The following is a 15,042-nucleotide window of genomic DNA, read 5'->3' as shown; positions in this document are numbered from 1 at the left end:
ATGTGGCTGGTGTTTCATACAGCGGTACGTCCAATGAGTGCGAAGAGCGCAATTTCGCTGCCTGGAATGATGTCTATATGGTATTGTATTGTAAGAGTTGCTTCAGCCACACCTTGCCTATGACGTCGAGAGGCTGAGCACGGAAGATCCAATGTTCCGAGGTTCTTTTATGCGCATTATGTAATGCAGGCTGATGTAATCCAATGCCCGGAATCAAGAAGCACGTGGTCTGTGCGCTGATCGATGCAAAAAAAGTAAAAAAAGAGGGCCATTGATGAGCATCAGTGGACGGAGCGAGGTCGCATTTATCGCTCTTCCGGATTTTTTTTTTTTTTTTTTAGTCTGGAGAGACCCCGGGACGAGCTTCGAATTGCCATGTGCCGTCGTTGAGAGAATTCTGCCCATCTCACACCCTCCTGCGACATCATGCATTCGTACATCCGTCCATACCAGCATGTCGCTTTGCGACTGCCTTCCGAATTGACGAAGATTGTCAGAATTGTGCCGAATACGTACGTCTCAAAGTGTCTACCTCCTTGAGTACTGTGCTGACTTCCGGCCATAGAGTAGTCTTTCTCGGAAAATATGGCAGCTTCCCCTCCAACCAGATCATCGGGCGCCCGTTTTATCTGACTTTCGAGATTACCGACGCTTCGGGCGAGGACAATGATAACTGCCTTCGCATCGTTCCTCCGGCCGAGTTACATGCGGAGACGCTCATCGCCGATGGCGAGGGCGATGGCGACGAGGTCGACGTTAACGAGGATGGCACCCCGATGCGGACCAATCGTGAGATCGTCGACGATGCATCAACACAGAAGATGACGTTGGAGGAGATTGAGGCGTTGAAAAAGGTTTCCACGGGCGCGGGACGAGAAATCATTGCGAAACTCTTGGAGTCGCATTCCGCGTTGGATCAGAAGACGGCATTTTCGCTCGCCAAGTACACATTGCGGAAACGGAAGAAGTTCCTGAAGCGATTCACAGTCTTACCCCTGGATGTCAGCATGTTGACGAACTACTTTTTGGAAGGAAAAGAGGCGGCGAAAACGATGGAGCTCCGTGACGAATCGATAGGGCTGATCGGGTGCTGGGGAAATGTGCACCACGGGGGAAATACATCGCTGGAGGGGGCCATTGGGTCGAAACCGAACGGTCGCTACCTTGTGGTTGACGAAACAGGAGGCTTGGTTGTTGCAGCGATGGCCGAAAGGATGGGTATTCTTTACCCTCATGACGCGGAGGATGAGGAGAACGAGGGATCCAACAACGAGAATGGCGAGAACGCAGAACAACCAGTCTCGAATTCTATGAACCATGCTCTGGCTCGACGTCGTCACATGGCCGCTGTAGGGAACACAATTACTGTTGTCCATGCAAACAAGCAGCCTAGTCTGGCCTTGCTGAGATACTTCGGCTATGACCAAGACAATCCCGACGAGTCTCATCCACTGTACAAGCACATGAAAACAGTATCGTGGATGCAACTACTGGATCCGCAGGCGGATACTATCTACGCGAACGAGCCCACACTGATTCCCGATGAGACTCTATCCACATTTAAGACGAACAAACGCAGCGCATATTACAAGAAGCGGAGTCGATGGGAACGGGTACGGCGGGTTGTCAACGAGACTCGGGCCGGTGACTTTGACGGCCTCATCGTTGCGACGCTCATGGAACCAGCCAGTGTGCTGAAGCACACCGTCCCGTTGCTCGCCGGCTCTGCTCCAGTTGTGGTCTATTCACCCACCATCGAGCCTCTGACCGAATTGGCCGATTTGTACTCCACTCCGAGACGGACAGCATACATTACTCGGAAACGAGAAATCATCGCCCAGCATGACCGGCTGCTCCAGGAATTAGAGGAGCAAAAGACGGAGGACGGGGAAGAGAAGGCAAAACTCCCAGAACCCGACTTCACAGATCTCGACAAAGATTTCGCGCTGGATCCGTCTCTCTTGCTTGCGCCCACCCTCGAGACTTCTCGGGTGCGCACGTGGCAAGTCCTCCCTGGCCGCACGCATCCACTGATGTCGGGACGCGGCGGCGCTGAAGGCTACATCTTCCATGCCATTCGTGTATTACCCTCTCACCAGATAATCCAAGCCGCTGGCAACCCAAGCCGGAAGAAGAGGAAACTCGCTGTCACGCAGGAATCTGCGACTCCGGCGGAGAGTGGCAGCGGCATGGATGTTGAGATGCAGTCATGACATGAGGATGGGTATTAGACAGATGTACTGTATAAAGTTCTGCATTTCGCATGCCAGAGAAGGCAGCATGGGGGGTATGGAGTACAAGATATGTCACTCCTAACCAGGACACCGATCACAATTCGGAGATGTCAATCTTCAGGACCACGGTTGGCGGAATGATCATAGAGCAATAGTCACATTGGAAGGGAAAGCGCAGCCCTATGCCCAGAACAACAAAACAATTCAGAACACCGCTATTAGAAAAGCTGGCCAGAAAGAACAAACTATATCCATTGCGTAACCGCCTACAGGCTCTTTCCCATGAACTTTCTCTTCGCAAAGCTAAGCCACCACTGCATCAAGTTAAGTTGATGGTCATCAAACAAGAATAGGGGTAAACCACAACTTACCTTCGAAGGGCCCTCCTCACCACCGTACATCCGAGAGTGTAGTCGGATCGCGATCTCCTGTCGAACCTGGGAAAGATATCTAGCATTCAACAGTGTCAGTACAGGACCCCAGCACATCGTCCAAACGGCATCACCCACGCTCTCAGTGTCTCCGCATCCTGGCGATCTCGAGGCGGCTCGAACGCCTGGTTCAGAGGGAATGCCACGTCACCGGGGATAGCGAAATGATCCAGCGAAACATTAATCAGAGCCTGGTATACCCGATTAGCATTCGCCGAGCATTCGTCCACCCCATGAACATACCTTCTCAGCCTCACGGGAGGTCATGCCCGGCTTGACCTTCCCCAGGCACTCGCTGATGAACAAGGTACCGTAGATCAGCATGCGGTCGGCGGGCCCGTTGATCTCAAAGTTCCGGAAGAGCACATTTGCGCGGAACAGCGAGAGCATCTCGTCTACACAGTCGTACGACTCGCTGTCGGGGGGCACGTCGAGCTCGGAGACATCGGCGGGCAGCGCGGGGAGAGTATATGCGGGGCCGCGAGTCCGAGTGCGGAGGGGGAGGACGGGGAAATTGCCTGAACGTAGATGAGGGCGCGCGGTCAGCTATGGTTCCATTACAGCGATGCATAGACCGGCATTGGGTGCTACTGGGGAGCCTGGTGGTGGAGCGCATGCGACCGTACCTATTACGGGGACATCCCGGTCCTCGAGGAAGATGGAGTGGTAGGCCTGGAGAGCGTTAGAGGAAAGCACGGCTGGTTGTACAGAGGAGCAAGGCCAATTCCCATACCGGCATGTTTGGTTTGCGATTGATGAGGGAAGGAAATCCTCTTAGAGCCTGTCTAATGAGGATTATGCACGTTGTACAGAGTAGAGCAGAGCGGGAGGTCGTCGTAAGGCGGTGCTGCCAAACAACAACGGGGGGGCATTCATGTCATCACCAGCTCCGCCTCAGGCACCAAGGCGATCCCCAATGATTTTCCGGCTCCGAACCTCTTTACGCGCTGCCGGAGCTGCGACGCGTCGAGATATAGAATTCATTTTCACAAGAACGCTTATCAACCTTCCATTGATATTCACTCTCTTTTGATTTCGACGGTTCTGGTTTCATCAATTTATTTGTGGAAAAATGTCCGACTACGAAGATGGAATGGAAGTGGATGCGCCACCATCCAAGAACGCGATTCAATTCAGCTCCGATAACACCGGCAAGAAAGCAAAGAGGACTGCTGCAGATTTGCCTGTAGAAGCTCAAGACAATCTCCCTTGGTGGGTGTCCTCCCATCGCTTCAACTCATATAATTTTGATCCTAACTGTTCATCAGGGTCGAGAAGTATCGACCAAACACCCTAGACGATGTCTCCGGTCACCAGGATATCCTCACTACAATCAACAAGTTCGTCGAAGCAAACGTAGGCAACCCTCTGAGCTTCCTGGGTGTCTGACACTGACGATCGATAGCGACTCCCTCATCTGCTTCTCTATGGGCCTCCGGGAACGGGCAAAACATCCACAATCCTCGCCCTTGCAAGACGAATCTATGGCACCAGCAACATGCGGCAGATGGTGCTCGAACTTAATGCTAGTGACGACAGAGGCATTGATGTGGTGCGAGAGCAAATCAAGACTTTTGCCAGTACGTTCATGAGACGGGCTCAATCATTCCCCAAGGCAGAGATGCTAACATCGGGAATCTCCTAGGCACGAAACAGATCTTTTCAATGGCGCCCTCGGCCTCAACTGGCTCGTCATTGGCATCTTACAAGCTGATCATATTGGACGAAGCGGATGCCATGACCTCGACAGCGCAGATGGCATTACGTCGGATCATGGAGAAATACACGGCAAACACGCGATTCTGCATTATCGCGAATTATACACACAAGCTGTCACCGGCTCTACTCTCCCGGTGTACTCGGTTCCGTTTCAGCCCATTGAAGGAGCAAGACATCCGGTCGTTGGTTGACCACGTAATAGAGAAGGAGCAGGTGCAGATTCAGCCAGAGGCCGTGAGCAGCTTGGTTAAGCTGAGCAAGGGTGACATGCGTCGTGCGTTGAACGTGCTCCAGGCCTGCCATGCCAGCAGTAAGGATAGGCAACCGTCTTCATCACTTTTCAATCAAACTGACCCTGTTCCAGGCAAACCGCTTCCGATGAAGAACGCCACGAAGGATGAACCGCCAGCCGAGGTTGAAACTATCACGAACGCAACGATTTACGACTGCATTGCTGCACCACATCCCTCCGACATCCAAGAGATTATGACCACTCTATTGTCTACGAGCGATGTCACCTCATGTCTGAACACTCTGACCACCATCAAGGCCAACAAAGGCCTCGCCCTGGCTGATATACTGTCTGCTTTGGCGGAGCAGCTGCAGGAGCTCGAAGTACCGGCTCAGACGAGGATTACTTGGTTAGAGGGGCTGGCCGATATCGAATATCGGCTTGCGGCAGGCGGGTCAGAGACCATGCAAACTGGAGGAACGGTGGGTGTGGTACGAAACGGATGCGAATTGATGGAGGCAACGGCACGATGAGCTTCCAGTGTGATTGAAAGAACTTTCATCATGCTTCAATGGTCTCCATTTCCACTCTCATCCCCGCAGAGGAAGTCTCTGCTCAAAGAGAAGGAAAGGCAGTGTCGAGATCTCAAGGAAGGGAGGAATATACCTGACCGTTCCCGCTATAGCATAGATACCCATGACTCTGAGATCTCCGGGGTCCGAACATCCCGCTTCCAGGACCGTCCGAAGCTTTACCTGGCTGGAGCTTGGAGAGACTTGGTCCAATGTCCCACGAATGTCAGACAGACGCGCGTAGATTCTCCCATTGAATCTGTGTTAGACTGTTACATACTTCGCAATAATTGATATAACATGTCCCACACTCCCACTACCTCCCCAGCAATTCTAGCTACGGAGTAGGCATATCAAGGAAATGCGATGGTGCACCCCACCCGGACGGAGTAGGCCGGAAGGTTATCCGCTGGATGTCCAGAGGTTCTTATTAATATTGAAGATCATATCTTCATTGCCTTTTGAAGAGTTCCATTCCATTGTAAACTGTAAACTGTACTCTGGTCCATATCGGGTTATCAGTGCCTGGTTTCCTGACTGATATCAGCCCCATTGATATTATTTGTGTGGTCAAAGACGATCCAGCATCCCCGCGGACTTCCCTGATAGCAGCAGTCAAGAGTGTGAACGGTGAAGACTCATTTCATTTGCATTTCTACATTACTCTGTAAGTTTCACTCCCATCTGTTTCACTGCTGCTGCTGCTGCTGATTGCATGATTAATATTATATTGCTTGTGGATTCCTTCCGACATTTCCATACATATCTCCCAATGAATAATAATGACTGTCCCTCGACCCCTCCCACTCGAACCTCTATAACTGCTAACTACTAACTACTAACTACTAACTACTAACTAGACTATCTGGAATTCTGGATAGTTACCTATCAACCGTGGACCCGAGGGCCCGACGCTAACTAAGATGGCCTATTCTGCAGGACTAGTCGCAGTCCCCCGCTGTGGTTTTTGCAAGGTCATCATGATAACAGTCAAGTTGATGACTCCGCGGGGCTTCTTCGTGTTTTCACTTTTTCATTATTAACTAACTTACTTACTACTACTAATTGGCGCCTCGGTAGAGCAACTGCATCGCCATAAATACCTTCCGATCCCCACTCTACAATCGGTTGACTCGCGATCAAGTCTTCTGCAAACTCACAATGCGGACGTCTCTGGAATCCACCAGCGTGTTGCTGGCCCTCATGGCCATGCCCCTCGCCTCCGCTGAAAAGGTGTTGGGAGCCTACATCTTTGCCCGTCATGGCGATCGCACCCCCAAGGTTCTGGGCAACACCGAACTGACCGATCTGGGGTACTTGGAAGTGTTTCAAACCGGCAGCTACTACCACGACCGGTACATCGCGTCCAACTCGTCCCACCAGATCCAGGGGATTAGTGACGAGGTCGTCACGCTCAGCCAGATCAGTGCTTCTGCGCCGGAGGACTCGGTGCTGCAGAACTCTGCTACCGGATTCCTTCAAGGAGTGTACCCTCCCGTTGGATCGGTGGCCAGTCAGAAGCTGAGCAATGGGAAGACCGTGGAAGCCCCGCTGAATGGCTACCAGCTGATCCCCCTCGCGCTCATCGAAACCAACGCGAACAGCGAGGACAACACTTGGCTGCAGGCGGCGACCGGCTGTCAGAACGCCAAGGTCAGTAGCAACAGCTACTACGACTCGGCATTGTATAAGGACCTGCTCGCCTCCACCGGCGCGGTCTACAAATCGCTCTCCTCGTACCTGGACAAAACCTTCACGGACTCCCAGATGAGCTTCAAGTCCGCCTACACCATCTGGGACTACCTCAACGTCGCCTCGATCCACAACTCGAGCAGCGATTATCCCTCAGAGGAGGTGCGCCAGCAGCTGTTCCAGCTCGCCAACATCGAGCAGTACAGCCTGGCCTATAACTCCTCCGACTCCATCCGCGCCATCGCAGGTTCGACGCTCGCCGGCGAGGTGCTGCAGGCCCTCAACAAGACCATCACCTCCCAGGGCAAGACGAAGCTGAACATCCAGTTCGGGTCATACGGCACGTTCCTCTCGTACTTTGGCCTTGCGCAGCTGCCCGCCGCCTCGGTCGATTTCACCGGCATCCCGGACTATGCCTCCTCCATGGCCTGGGAGCTCGTCACCGACTCCACCTCGAACGAGTTCCCCTCCGCCTCGGAGATCAGCGTCCGCTTCCTCTTCCACAACGGCACGATCAGCGGCGCAGCCGACCCGTCCGAGTTCCCGCTGTACGGCCAGTCGAGCGTCACCATCCCCTGGTCGGACTTTGTTGGGTTGACCGAGAAGATCGCCATTACGAGTAATGAACAGTGGTGCAAGGCATGCGGCAACACAAACGGCCAGTGCGCGGCCTATACTGCTACGGCGACGGGCTCTTCCTCATCCCCTGCGGCGGATGCCTCGAAGGGCGGGCTGTCGCTTCCCGTGGCTGGAGTCATTGGTGCCATGGTCACTTTGGCTGTGGTCCTAGGTCTCGAGGCTCTCTTCCTGCTGTTCGGTGGGTTCCGGATCACCAAGAAGCGAAGTGCTGTTTCTGGGGTTGAGGCTATGAGTGTTGAGGGAGGAAAGAAGGCCTGATTATCACGAGAGGGAAATGACGATGAGGCGATGCTTCTGGCAGTTGATTGATATGTAATGAGTGATGCAGAAACGACATCAATAAAATGAACGGCATTGAGTGTTCCAGTCCTTGATATTGACGACCATTCCCTCATACTGGGAAGGGATGCGACTGGTAAGTATGTAAGTAGACCTGCGTCCTGCACGGACAGTGGCAACAGAATAAGCATAAACTGCCGTGTAACCATCGACCAGCGACCCAGGAACATCTGAGTGTACGGATAATCCATTTTTATATCCAAGGGAGGTTCGCTTCGGTTCGCTTCGGTTCGCTTCTCACCGTGATGGCCGTTCCTACTTTCCCACATCCCTCAAGTTCGCCGCCAACTGGTACACCTGTATCTGCCCATTCTTTTTTCCCCCCCTCCTCAACCCGAACATCACCATCGAAAAATCTCAATTCTGCAATCTGCTTGCTAGCACAATATTGTTTTCATAAAAGGATAATATCAGCTTAGTTACCACCTCCTATCTTAAATCGCTGACGTACAACACATATCGATGATTTGATGATAATCGCCAACCACGGCACGGGCACCAGTTGGATCCACTGTCCGCGAATCGCGCTGTCCAGAGTCCCAATTCCCAAGTAACAACGTTGCATCCTTGCACGATCTTTTATCAACTATCTATCTATCCGAGCGAAGCAGATTGGGTTCTGGGATCTCCAGATAATGATTTACAGTTCTGATACACCCGGCTCGAACCGGGGGCGAGGCCCGCGCACTAGGACTGGCTGCGCCGCTGTGAGCCTGAGTCGGTGGTCTAGGGAGAGGGACTATGACTATGACATCTACAACTTAGGCTCGTGGGGCGTCTGGCGATCAGCCTTAGCCGGCCGATGCGAGATGGAAGTCGAGAATGTCAAGGGTGCGTGACATACATATCGAGTGGACCTCTCTATCACCGGCCATTCGTCTATGCCCCCCATGCTCGGTGTCCAGGCGAGCTGTGATGCACCTGTCCACCCACTTGTTGATGTGCATTGCCAGGATCTGAATCAACTGCCCTCTCACTATAGCCATACGGGCCTATCTGGAAACGCCTGATGGCGCATCGACTCGTCAAAGCGGGCGTGCGTCTCGCCGCGGTGATCCTGGTCCTCACCACCATCTACGGGCTGAACTATCAGTATAACTCGATGCAGTACCGCCAGCAACAATTCCGCACTGCTTTCTCGTTGGATGAGGGCGAATTCGGCGGCAGGCCTGAGAAAGCGCCTGTCCGCCCGGGTGCGGCGAGTGCGCAGTCGACGGGGTTTGTGCGGTCGAGTCGGCCGAGCATAAAGGACCTGCTCCCTGCGCAGAAGCCCGCGCCGCTGCAGTGGTCGCTGGATGAGAAGTTCCGGCGAGATGGGGTGATTGTGGTCGGGAAGCTGAAGAGTGAGGATACGAGTTGGCTGCTTAGGGATTTGCCAGAGTAAGACGCGACTCTCTCTGTTCTTCGGCTCTTGTCAGTTACTGCGCAGAGAATTGATTATGCGTTTAGATGGCAACACGTGGTCTACACCGTCGATGACCCCGACGCGAAACCCAAAGTGGCCAAGAATAAAGGCCACGAGGCCAATGTGTATCTGCAGTATATCATCGACAACTACCACAAACTGCCCGAGACCGTGGTCTTCCTCCACAGCCACCTGCGCGCCTGGCACAACGAATTCGTCGACCAAAGCAATGTGGAATCGGTCAGGATGATGAACGTGGATGTCGTCCGGCGCAACGGCTATGTCAACCTCCGCTGCAACTGGTATCCCGGCTGCCCAGACGAGGTGCGGCCGTTCCGCGAGCCCCGGGACGAGGGACGCCAGCCCGAGCACGCGTTTCCGGAAGCCTGGAACTACTTCTTCAATGGGACCGATGTGCCTGAGGTGATTGCGGCCCCATGCTGCGCTCAGTTCGCCGTGTCAAGGAAACAGATTCGGGAGCGGGAGTTGGATGACTATGTGCGCTATCACCAGTGGGTCATGGAGACGGAGTGGCCGGATGAGACTAGTGGCAGGGTCATGGAGTATATGTGGCATATAATCTTCGGGCAGGATCCCGTCTAGTGAGTTTGCGACTTCATTGTTCATTCCAGGATGGTTTGGTTGGACTGACTGACATGATGCGTGTAGTTGCCCCGACATGGGCGAATGCTACGGCAATGTCTATGGGTTATGGAACCCGGTCGACAACATGTGGGATCCGATCTTCGAGCTCGATTGGTGATTCCTCAGTTCTGCATACTACTCTTCGACGGACTGGCTCTGTCGTCGTTGATATTTACGACTTGACATGGATTAAGGTTGTTAGGGGCAGGATCGCACATATGCCCTCAGCACTTGGGGATATAATAGTATATGTATAATATCTTCTCTACAACAATAACAAGCATACCCAATTAGCTGTAAGAAGTCGAGATTTGTGTCGCAGTAGAGATTGATCGATGGTGCTTTGGAGCACTGCTAACTGGCAAACGTGCTACACGGCATGACGTGACCACGACGGGAACTCCGAAAAAGCTTCATCTTCCCGCAATTCATCCCCAGACAGCAATAGACGGGCCACGATCTGTCCAGACTGTGGGACTTACTTGAGAAATCGTTTCTAAGCACTGATCTATGGACTGACACATCGATTTAAACCACAATAACCGTTATCTTGAGCTTCCTTGGCCCTCGTCAGGCACTCTGCTCAACCCCCCCCCCATCTTCATGATTCGCGTCGACGACCAAAGACTATAGACAATCCCAACAAGCCCAACCGACATAATGTCCTCCCATTACACCACAGAGCCCGCTCCCACCGCGTCCGCTACCCTCAACACCACCTTCGGCCCGATCCACATCTCCCTCTTCGCCGCTCAAACACCTCTGACCTGCAAAAACTTCCTCCAACACTGTCTCGACGACTACTACGCCGGCACGATCTTCCACCGCATCGTACCAGACTTCATTGTCCAGGGCGGCGATCCCACAGGCATTGGCTCCGGCGGCACCTCCATCTACGAGGACCCGGAGTTCGAGTACGACCCGGAAGCGCGCGATCCGAACGAGAAGGTGGTGCTGCGCGATGAGCTGCACAGCCGGCTGCGGTTCAACCGGCGCGGGCTGGTGGGGATGGCGAAGAGCGAGGACGGCAGCTACGGGAGCCAGTTCTTCGTCACGCTGGCGAACACGGAGCGCGAGCTGAACGGGCAGTGTACGCTGTTCGGACGCGTCGAGGGAGACAGTATCTACAATGTGCTGAAGATTGCGGAGGCAGAGCGCGTGGAGGGCACGGAGCGGCCCGTGTATCCGGTCAAGGTGCTTTCGTGCGAGGTGGGCGAGCTGGGCCCGTTTGCGGGCAAGCTGAAGAAGAGGGAGACGGTTGCGAGGGCGCCGGCGGCGGAGGCGCAGGCGAAGCCGCCCGCGGCGAAGAAGAAGAAGAAGGCCAAGGCGGGGAAGACGCTGCTGAGTTTTGGTGGGGATGAGGGGGACGAGGAGCTGGTTGTTCGGCCGGCCAAGCCCAAGTTCAACTCGACTCTAGTGACGGATGCGAAGATCGGGGGGCAGGAAGAAGCGCCGAAGAAGAACGCGGTAGCAGCAGACAAGACACAAACGAGGAAACGCGCGCGCTCACCCTCGCCGACGAGGAACTCACCGTCTCTCGAACGCAGAACCCGGCCCAAGACACCCGACCCAGCGATGCAGCTGCCCCTCCCCGACCCCGAAAGTCCGGCGCGTTCGCCGTCGCACTCGCCGCCGGCAAGACCGTCGATCCTGTCGCGAACAAACGCCGAGATTGAGAATCTCAAGGCTTCGATGCGACGCACTGTCGCGACCGGCCCGGCCGATACCGGCCGCAAGAAATCCGCGCTGGAAGCCATGATCCCCGAGACCGCCATTCGGGGCCGCAAACGCCCGCCCCCCGGGTCGGTGGCGAACGCCAGCCGCGGCGGCGGCGGCGGCGGCAGCAGCACCAACGGCGTGACAGGCTTCAGCAGCGCCGAGAACGAAGCGCTACGGATGTTCAACGCGTTCAAGGCGAAGCTGGAGGGCGCAGACACAACGCCAGCGTCATCACACAAGGCCAGCGCCGGCGGCGGCAGGCCCGAACAGCCCACTGGCGGATCGACCGCCGAACCCGAGGACGAAGAGGCTCAGCTCTGCGATCTGCACTTCATCGCCAACTGCCAGTCGTGCAGATCGTGGGATGACCCCGGCGCGGCGGAAACCGCAGCGGACGAGGACGACCGGAACTGGCTGTCGCACGAACTGCGCTTCGGCAAGGACATGCTCGGCAAGGATCTGAACTGGAAGCGCGAGCACCCGGAGGACCTGGACTCGCTTGTCGTCATTGATCCGCGGGAGCGCGAGAAGGAGCTTACAGGTGGGCGACGGCGGGGGCTGGAGCGGGATCGGGAGCGGGAGCGAAAGCGCGAGCGCGTGGGAGATCGCGAGTGGGATCGGCGGAAATGACTGGAAATGAAATGGCAAAAGGGGGGACGGAGAAGATGTACAGTAGAAAGAGAGGTTCAACTCTTGGTATCATTGCATTGCATTGAACGAACCACATCCACCGTTCCGCTTGCATTCTATACTCTAATCCCATTCTACTTCCAACCAGCATAGAAAGGAATCCCCAACACAAACACAACCCTACGCAATCTCCGCCCGAAACTCCCCCCGAATCCTCTCCCCCAGCCTCAGCACCTCCCCCCGCCCCGTCCCAAAAACCAAATACGTCGCCAACCAGCCCAGACTCGGGTCCTGCGGGCCCGACACCGCGTCCCCCGCCCGATACCAGCAACAGTCCCGCAGCACGTGGCGCTGCAGCTCGGGCGCCCGCCGCGCCAGCTCCGCACAGGGGTCGTTGCGCAGCACGCCGGCGCGGTCGGGACTCACATACGCGAGCATGCAGTCGAACTGCGGCACGGGGCAGGACTTTTCGCCCGCGGCGTCTGGATTCGGATTCGGATTCGGATTCGCATCCGCACCCCCCCGCACGTCGCCGGGGCCCGGCGCGGCAAAGGGAGTCGCAAGCACCCGGAACCGCAGCTTGTCGTCGATGGCGGCCAGGATCGCCTGCGCGTGGTAACAGACGCCGCTGGCGTACGCGGAAGCCCAGTCGGAGAAGCCGCCGGGCGGGCGGGCGTTGATCTCCAGCAGCCAGCAGGAGGGCTGGCTGGCGGTGGGAGTGGGGAGCGGGAGCGGGAGCAGGTCGAGGGGTTCGGTGGGGGTGGATTGGTAGGAGGCGGCGGAGTCGCGGACGCGGGCTTCGACGTGGAAGACGCCTGTGTGGAGGCCGAGTCGGAGCAGACTGCGGTGGATGCTGGAGCGGAGGAGGCGCTGTTCGGGTTCCGGGAGGGCGGAGGGATAGACGATTTGGGTTTCTTGGAAGTTGCCGGCGGTGCCGGCTCCGGCGGCGGCGTCGCCGGTGGAGGGGAAGTCGTCGGCGACCTCGAAGAAGAGGCATTCGCCGTCCAGGAGGAGGATGTTGGTGTCGACTTCCGGGCCGGCGATGTAGGGCTCGACGACGACCTTGGTGCTGGAGGAGAGGGAGCCCGAGTGGGTGTGGCGGGAGGCGGCGCGGTGGACGGCGTCGCGCAGCTCGGCTGTGGTGGTGACGCGGGCGACGCAGTCGCTGGACCAGCCGAGACAGGGCTTGACGATGAGGGGGAAGGGGAGTGCGGTGGCGGGACGGGCGAGGAGGTCGTCGAGCTCGGCGAGGCTGTCGACGCTGAAGCTGGCGGGTCCGTGGGTGCGGCCGGCCGCTGCTGCGTCCTCTGCTTCGGCTGCTTCCTCTGCTGCGCGCGTCGCGGCCTTGTCGGTGGTGATCGCGAGAGCGGCGGAAGGCATGGTCGGCAGGCCCAGCATCTCTGCGGCCTGGGCGACCCCGACCAGGTGCCGGTCGTTCGAGGTGATGATCCCGTCGAGCCGGTAGTCCTTCAGGGCGGCATACAGCCGGTGCGGGAACCTCTCGTCGACGGTCATGTCCAGGGGGATGAAGGCCTCGCGGAGGGAGGCGCTCGGCCCTGTGTCGTCCTGCAGCCAGTGACCGGGCGAGTCCACCGCGATGAGACTGATGTTCAGGGCTCGGGCGGCCATGTAGAACCGCTCGATGGTGCGGTACTCCTTGCGGGCCTGGACGACGGCCAGTCGCCGGCGCGGGAAGGGCGCAGCCGATAGCCAGGGGAAAGAGAGCCTTCTGTCCAGCTCCGGTTCCAGCTGATCGAGGATGGACTGGACGGAGCTGGTGGTGGATGGAGAGTCCGCCGTGACGAGCCCACCGCAGGCCGACGATAGGATCGCGGACAGCGTTGCCTCTTGACATGGGACGAGGCGCTCCTCGGTGGAGGCCACAAACCCAGCAGCCGATTGCACCAGCCCGCAGCCTCGCAGCCGTTCTTCAATGAGATCCGACCGGCACATGTATCCCTCGCGCGCGGGCAGAATGAGCTTCACGCCCGTCTCGACTCCCTGTGCAGCGGCCGCCATCCGAATCAGCCACAACACCGGACGGGACGCATCCATCCGGGCGGTTCGAACGGTCTTCCCGTGCACATCCAGCTCGCAGACAAACGCATCCTGATGGGTGTGCGAGGGGATCGACAGGCCGGTGGGAAAGGTATGCGGATTGGCCGCGAGGATGAGATCTACCGTGCCGAAGAAATCCTTCTGCTGCCGGACCGGGAGGAGGTATTGGCACTGGAGACGGACCTGCGAATAACCCGCATTCAGGATGATTTCAGCATGTTGATATTGCTGCTGCTGCGACTTCTGCACTGGCCGCGTCTCGGTGTCGCGAGGAGTCGTGGGAGGCGCCATTCTCGCAACTGATGGAGCTTCGAGTCTGTTGTTCGACGACTGGATTCATATTGACTGCGCTGCTTTGACATTGCTCCGTAGATTGTAGATACACCATAAGCACTACTAAGCGGATTCTCAGCGCTACAGTCATCGCTCGAGTGCTAACTAACTATTCAGGACTAAGGAGTAAGGACTGGCTACTGATTAGTCGACGAGAGATGCATGACTCACTTTGCGCCAAACAACGAACAAAGACGGCGAGATGCAACCCTGCAGCAGTGCAGATCCACGACATCCCCAATGATTTACTATCTCTCTTAAAAAATCAGTCAGGAATGCTTTAGTCACCCCGATCGGCGATTCTCCAACATCCCCAATGCTGTCTCCTCCCCTATCGTCCTCTCTCTTCCATCCGTTCGGTCCTGTAACAGTCTTCCACTTCGCTCTCCCGCAG

At 56.4% G+C, this 15,042-nt stretch overlaps 7 protein-coding genes across 7 annotated transcripts, besides 6 other annotated features; 5 read left to right on the top strand and 2 right to left on the bottom strand.

The window, feature by feature from the left end:
* Window positions 1–426: 426 nt before the first annotated feature.
* trm6 (tRNA 1-methyladenosine methyltransferase subunit GCD10) lies at window positions 427–2,213 on the top strand (the record flags this gene model as incomplete). Its single annotated transcript, XM_001276360.1, has 2 exons — window positions 427–512; window positions 566–2,213. The coding sequence occupies 2 exons, from the start codon at window positions 427–429 to the stop codon at window positions 2,211–2,213; spliced, it is 1,734 nt and encodes a 577-aa protein (XP_001276361.1).
* Window positions 2,214–2,500: 287 nt separating this feature from the next.
* ACLA_003470 (actin-related protein 2/3 complex subunit 3) lies at window positions 2,501–3,541 on the bottom strand (the record flags this gene model as incomplete). Its single annotated transcript, XM_001276359.1, has 6 exons — window positions 2,501–2,548; window positions 2,606–2,684; window positions 2,744–2,856; window positions 2,909–3,183; window positions 3,292–3,363; window positions 3,469–3,541. The coding sequence occupies 6 exons, from the start codon at window positions 3,539–3,541 to the stop codon at window positions 2,501–2,503; spliced, it is 660 nt and encodes a 219-aa protein (XP_001276360.1).
* A 196-nt stretch (window positions 3,542–3,737) lies between these two features.
* ACLA_003460 (replication factor C subunit 3) lies at window positions 3,738–5,149 on the top strand (the record flags this gene model as incomplete). Its single annotated transcript, XM_001276358.1, has 5 exons — window positions 3,738–3,877; window positions 3,934–4,021; window positions 4,071–4,245; window positions 4,311–4,694; window positions 4,749–5,149. The coding sequence occupies 5 exons, from the start codon at window positions 3,738–3,740 to the stop codon at window positions 5,147–5,149; spliced, it is 1,188 nt and encodes a 395-aa protein (XP_001276359.1).
* An 858-nt stretch (window positions 5,150–6,007) lies between these two features.
* Window positions 6,008–6,047: a microsatellite.
* A 302-nt stretch (window positions 6,048–6,349) lies between these two features.
* On the top strand, window positions 6,350–7,777 carry ACLA_003450 (putative histidine acid phosphatase; the record flags this gene model as incomplete). The annotated part of the gene is made up of 1 exon (XM_001276357.1): window positions 6,350–7,777. One exon carries the CDS (start codon window positions 6,350–6,352, stop codon window positions 7,775–7,777), a length of 1,428 nt encoding a protein of 475 aa, XP_001276358.1.
* Window positions 7,778–8,066: 289 nt separating this feature from the next.
* Window positions 8,067–8,095: a microsatellite.
* Window positions 8,068–8,095: a microsatellite.
* Window positions 8,096–8,867: 772 nt separating this feature from the next.
* Window positions 8,868–10,026, top strand: ACLA_003440 (DUF3431 domain-containing protein; the record flags this gene model as incomplete). The annotated part of the gene is made up of 3 exons (XM_001276356.1): window positions 8,868–9,238; window positions 9,308–9,865; window positions 9,933–10,026. The coding sequence occupies 3 exons, from the start codon at window positions 8,868–8,870 to the stop codon at window positions 10,024–10,026; spliced, it is 1,023 nt and encodes a 340-aa protein (XP_001276357.1).
* Window positions 10,027–10,568: 542 nt separating this feature from the next.
* On the top strand, window positions 10,569–12,257 carry cwc27 (putative peptidyl-prolyl cis-trans isomerase; the record flags this gene model as incomplete). The annotated part of the gene is made up of 1 exon (XM_001276355.1): window positions 10,569–12,257. The coding sequence occupies one exon, from the start codon at window positions 10,569–10,571 to the stop codon at window positions 12,255–12,257; it is 1,689 nt and encodes a 562-aa protein (XP_001276356.1).
* Window positions 11,731–11,756: a microsatellite.
* A 180-nt stretch (window positions 12,258–12,437) lies between the features above and the next one.
* Window positions 12,438–14,606, bottom strand: ACLA_003420 (uncharacterized protein; the record flags this gene model as incomplete). The annotated part of the gene is made up of 1 exon (XM_001276354.1): window positions 12,438–14,606. One exon carries the CDS (start codon window positions 14,604–14,606, stop codon window positions 12,438–12,440), a length of 2,169 nt encoding a protein of 722 aa, XP_001276355.1.
* Window positions 12,743–12,766: a microsatellite.
* Window positions 13,043–13,639: a mobile genetic element.
* Window positions 14,607–15,042: the final 436 nt, after the last annotated feature.

Source organism: Aspergillus clavatus, genomic scaffold (assembly GCF_000002715.2).
Source record: "Aspergillus clavatus NRRL 1 1099423829750 genomic scaffold, whole genome shotgun sequence".
Lineage (NCBI taxonomy): Eukaryota > Fungi > Ascomycota > Eurotiomycetes > Eurotiales > Aspergillaceae > Aspergillus > Aspergillus clavatus.
This window is presented reverse-complemented; position numbering and strand designations above follow the sequence as displayed.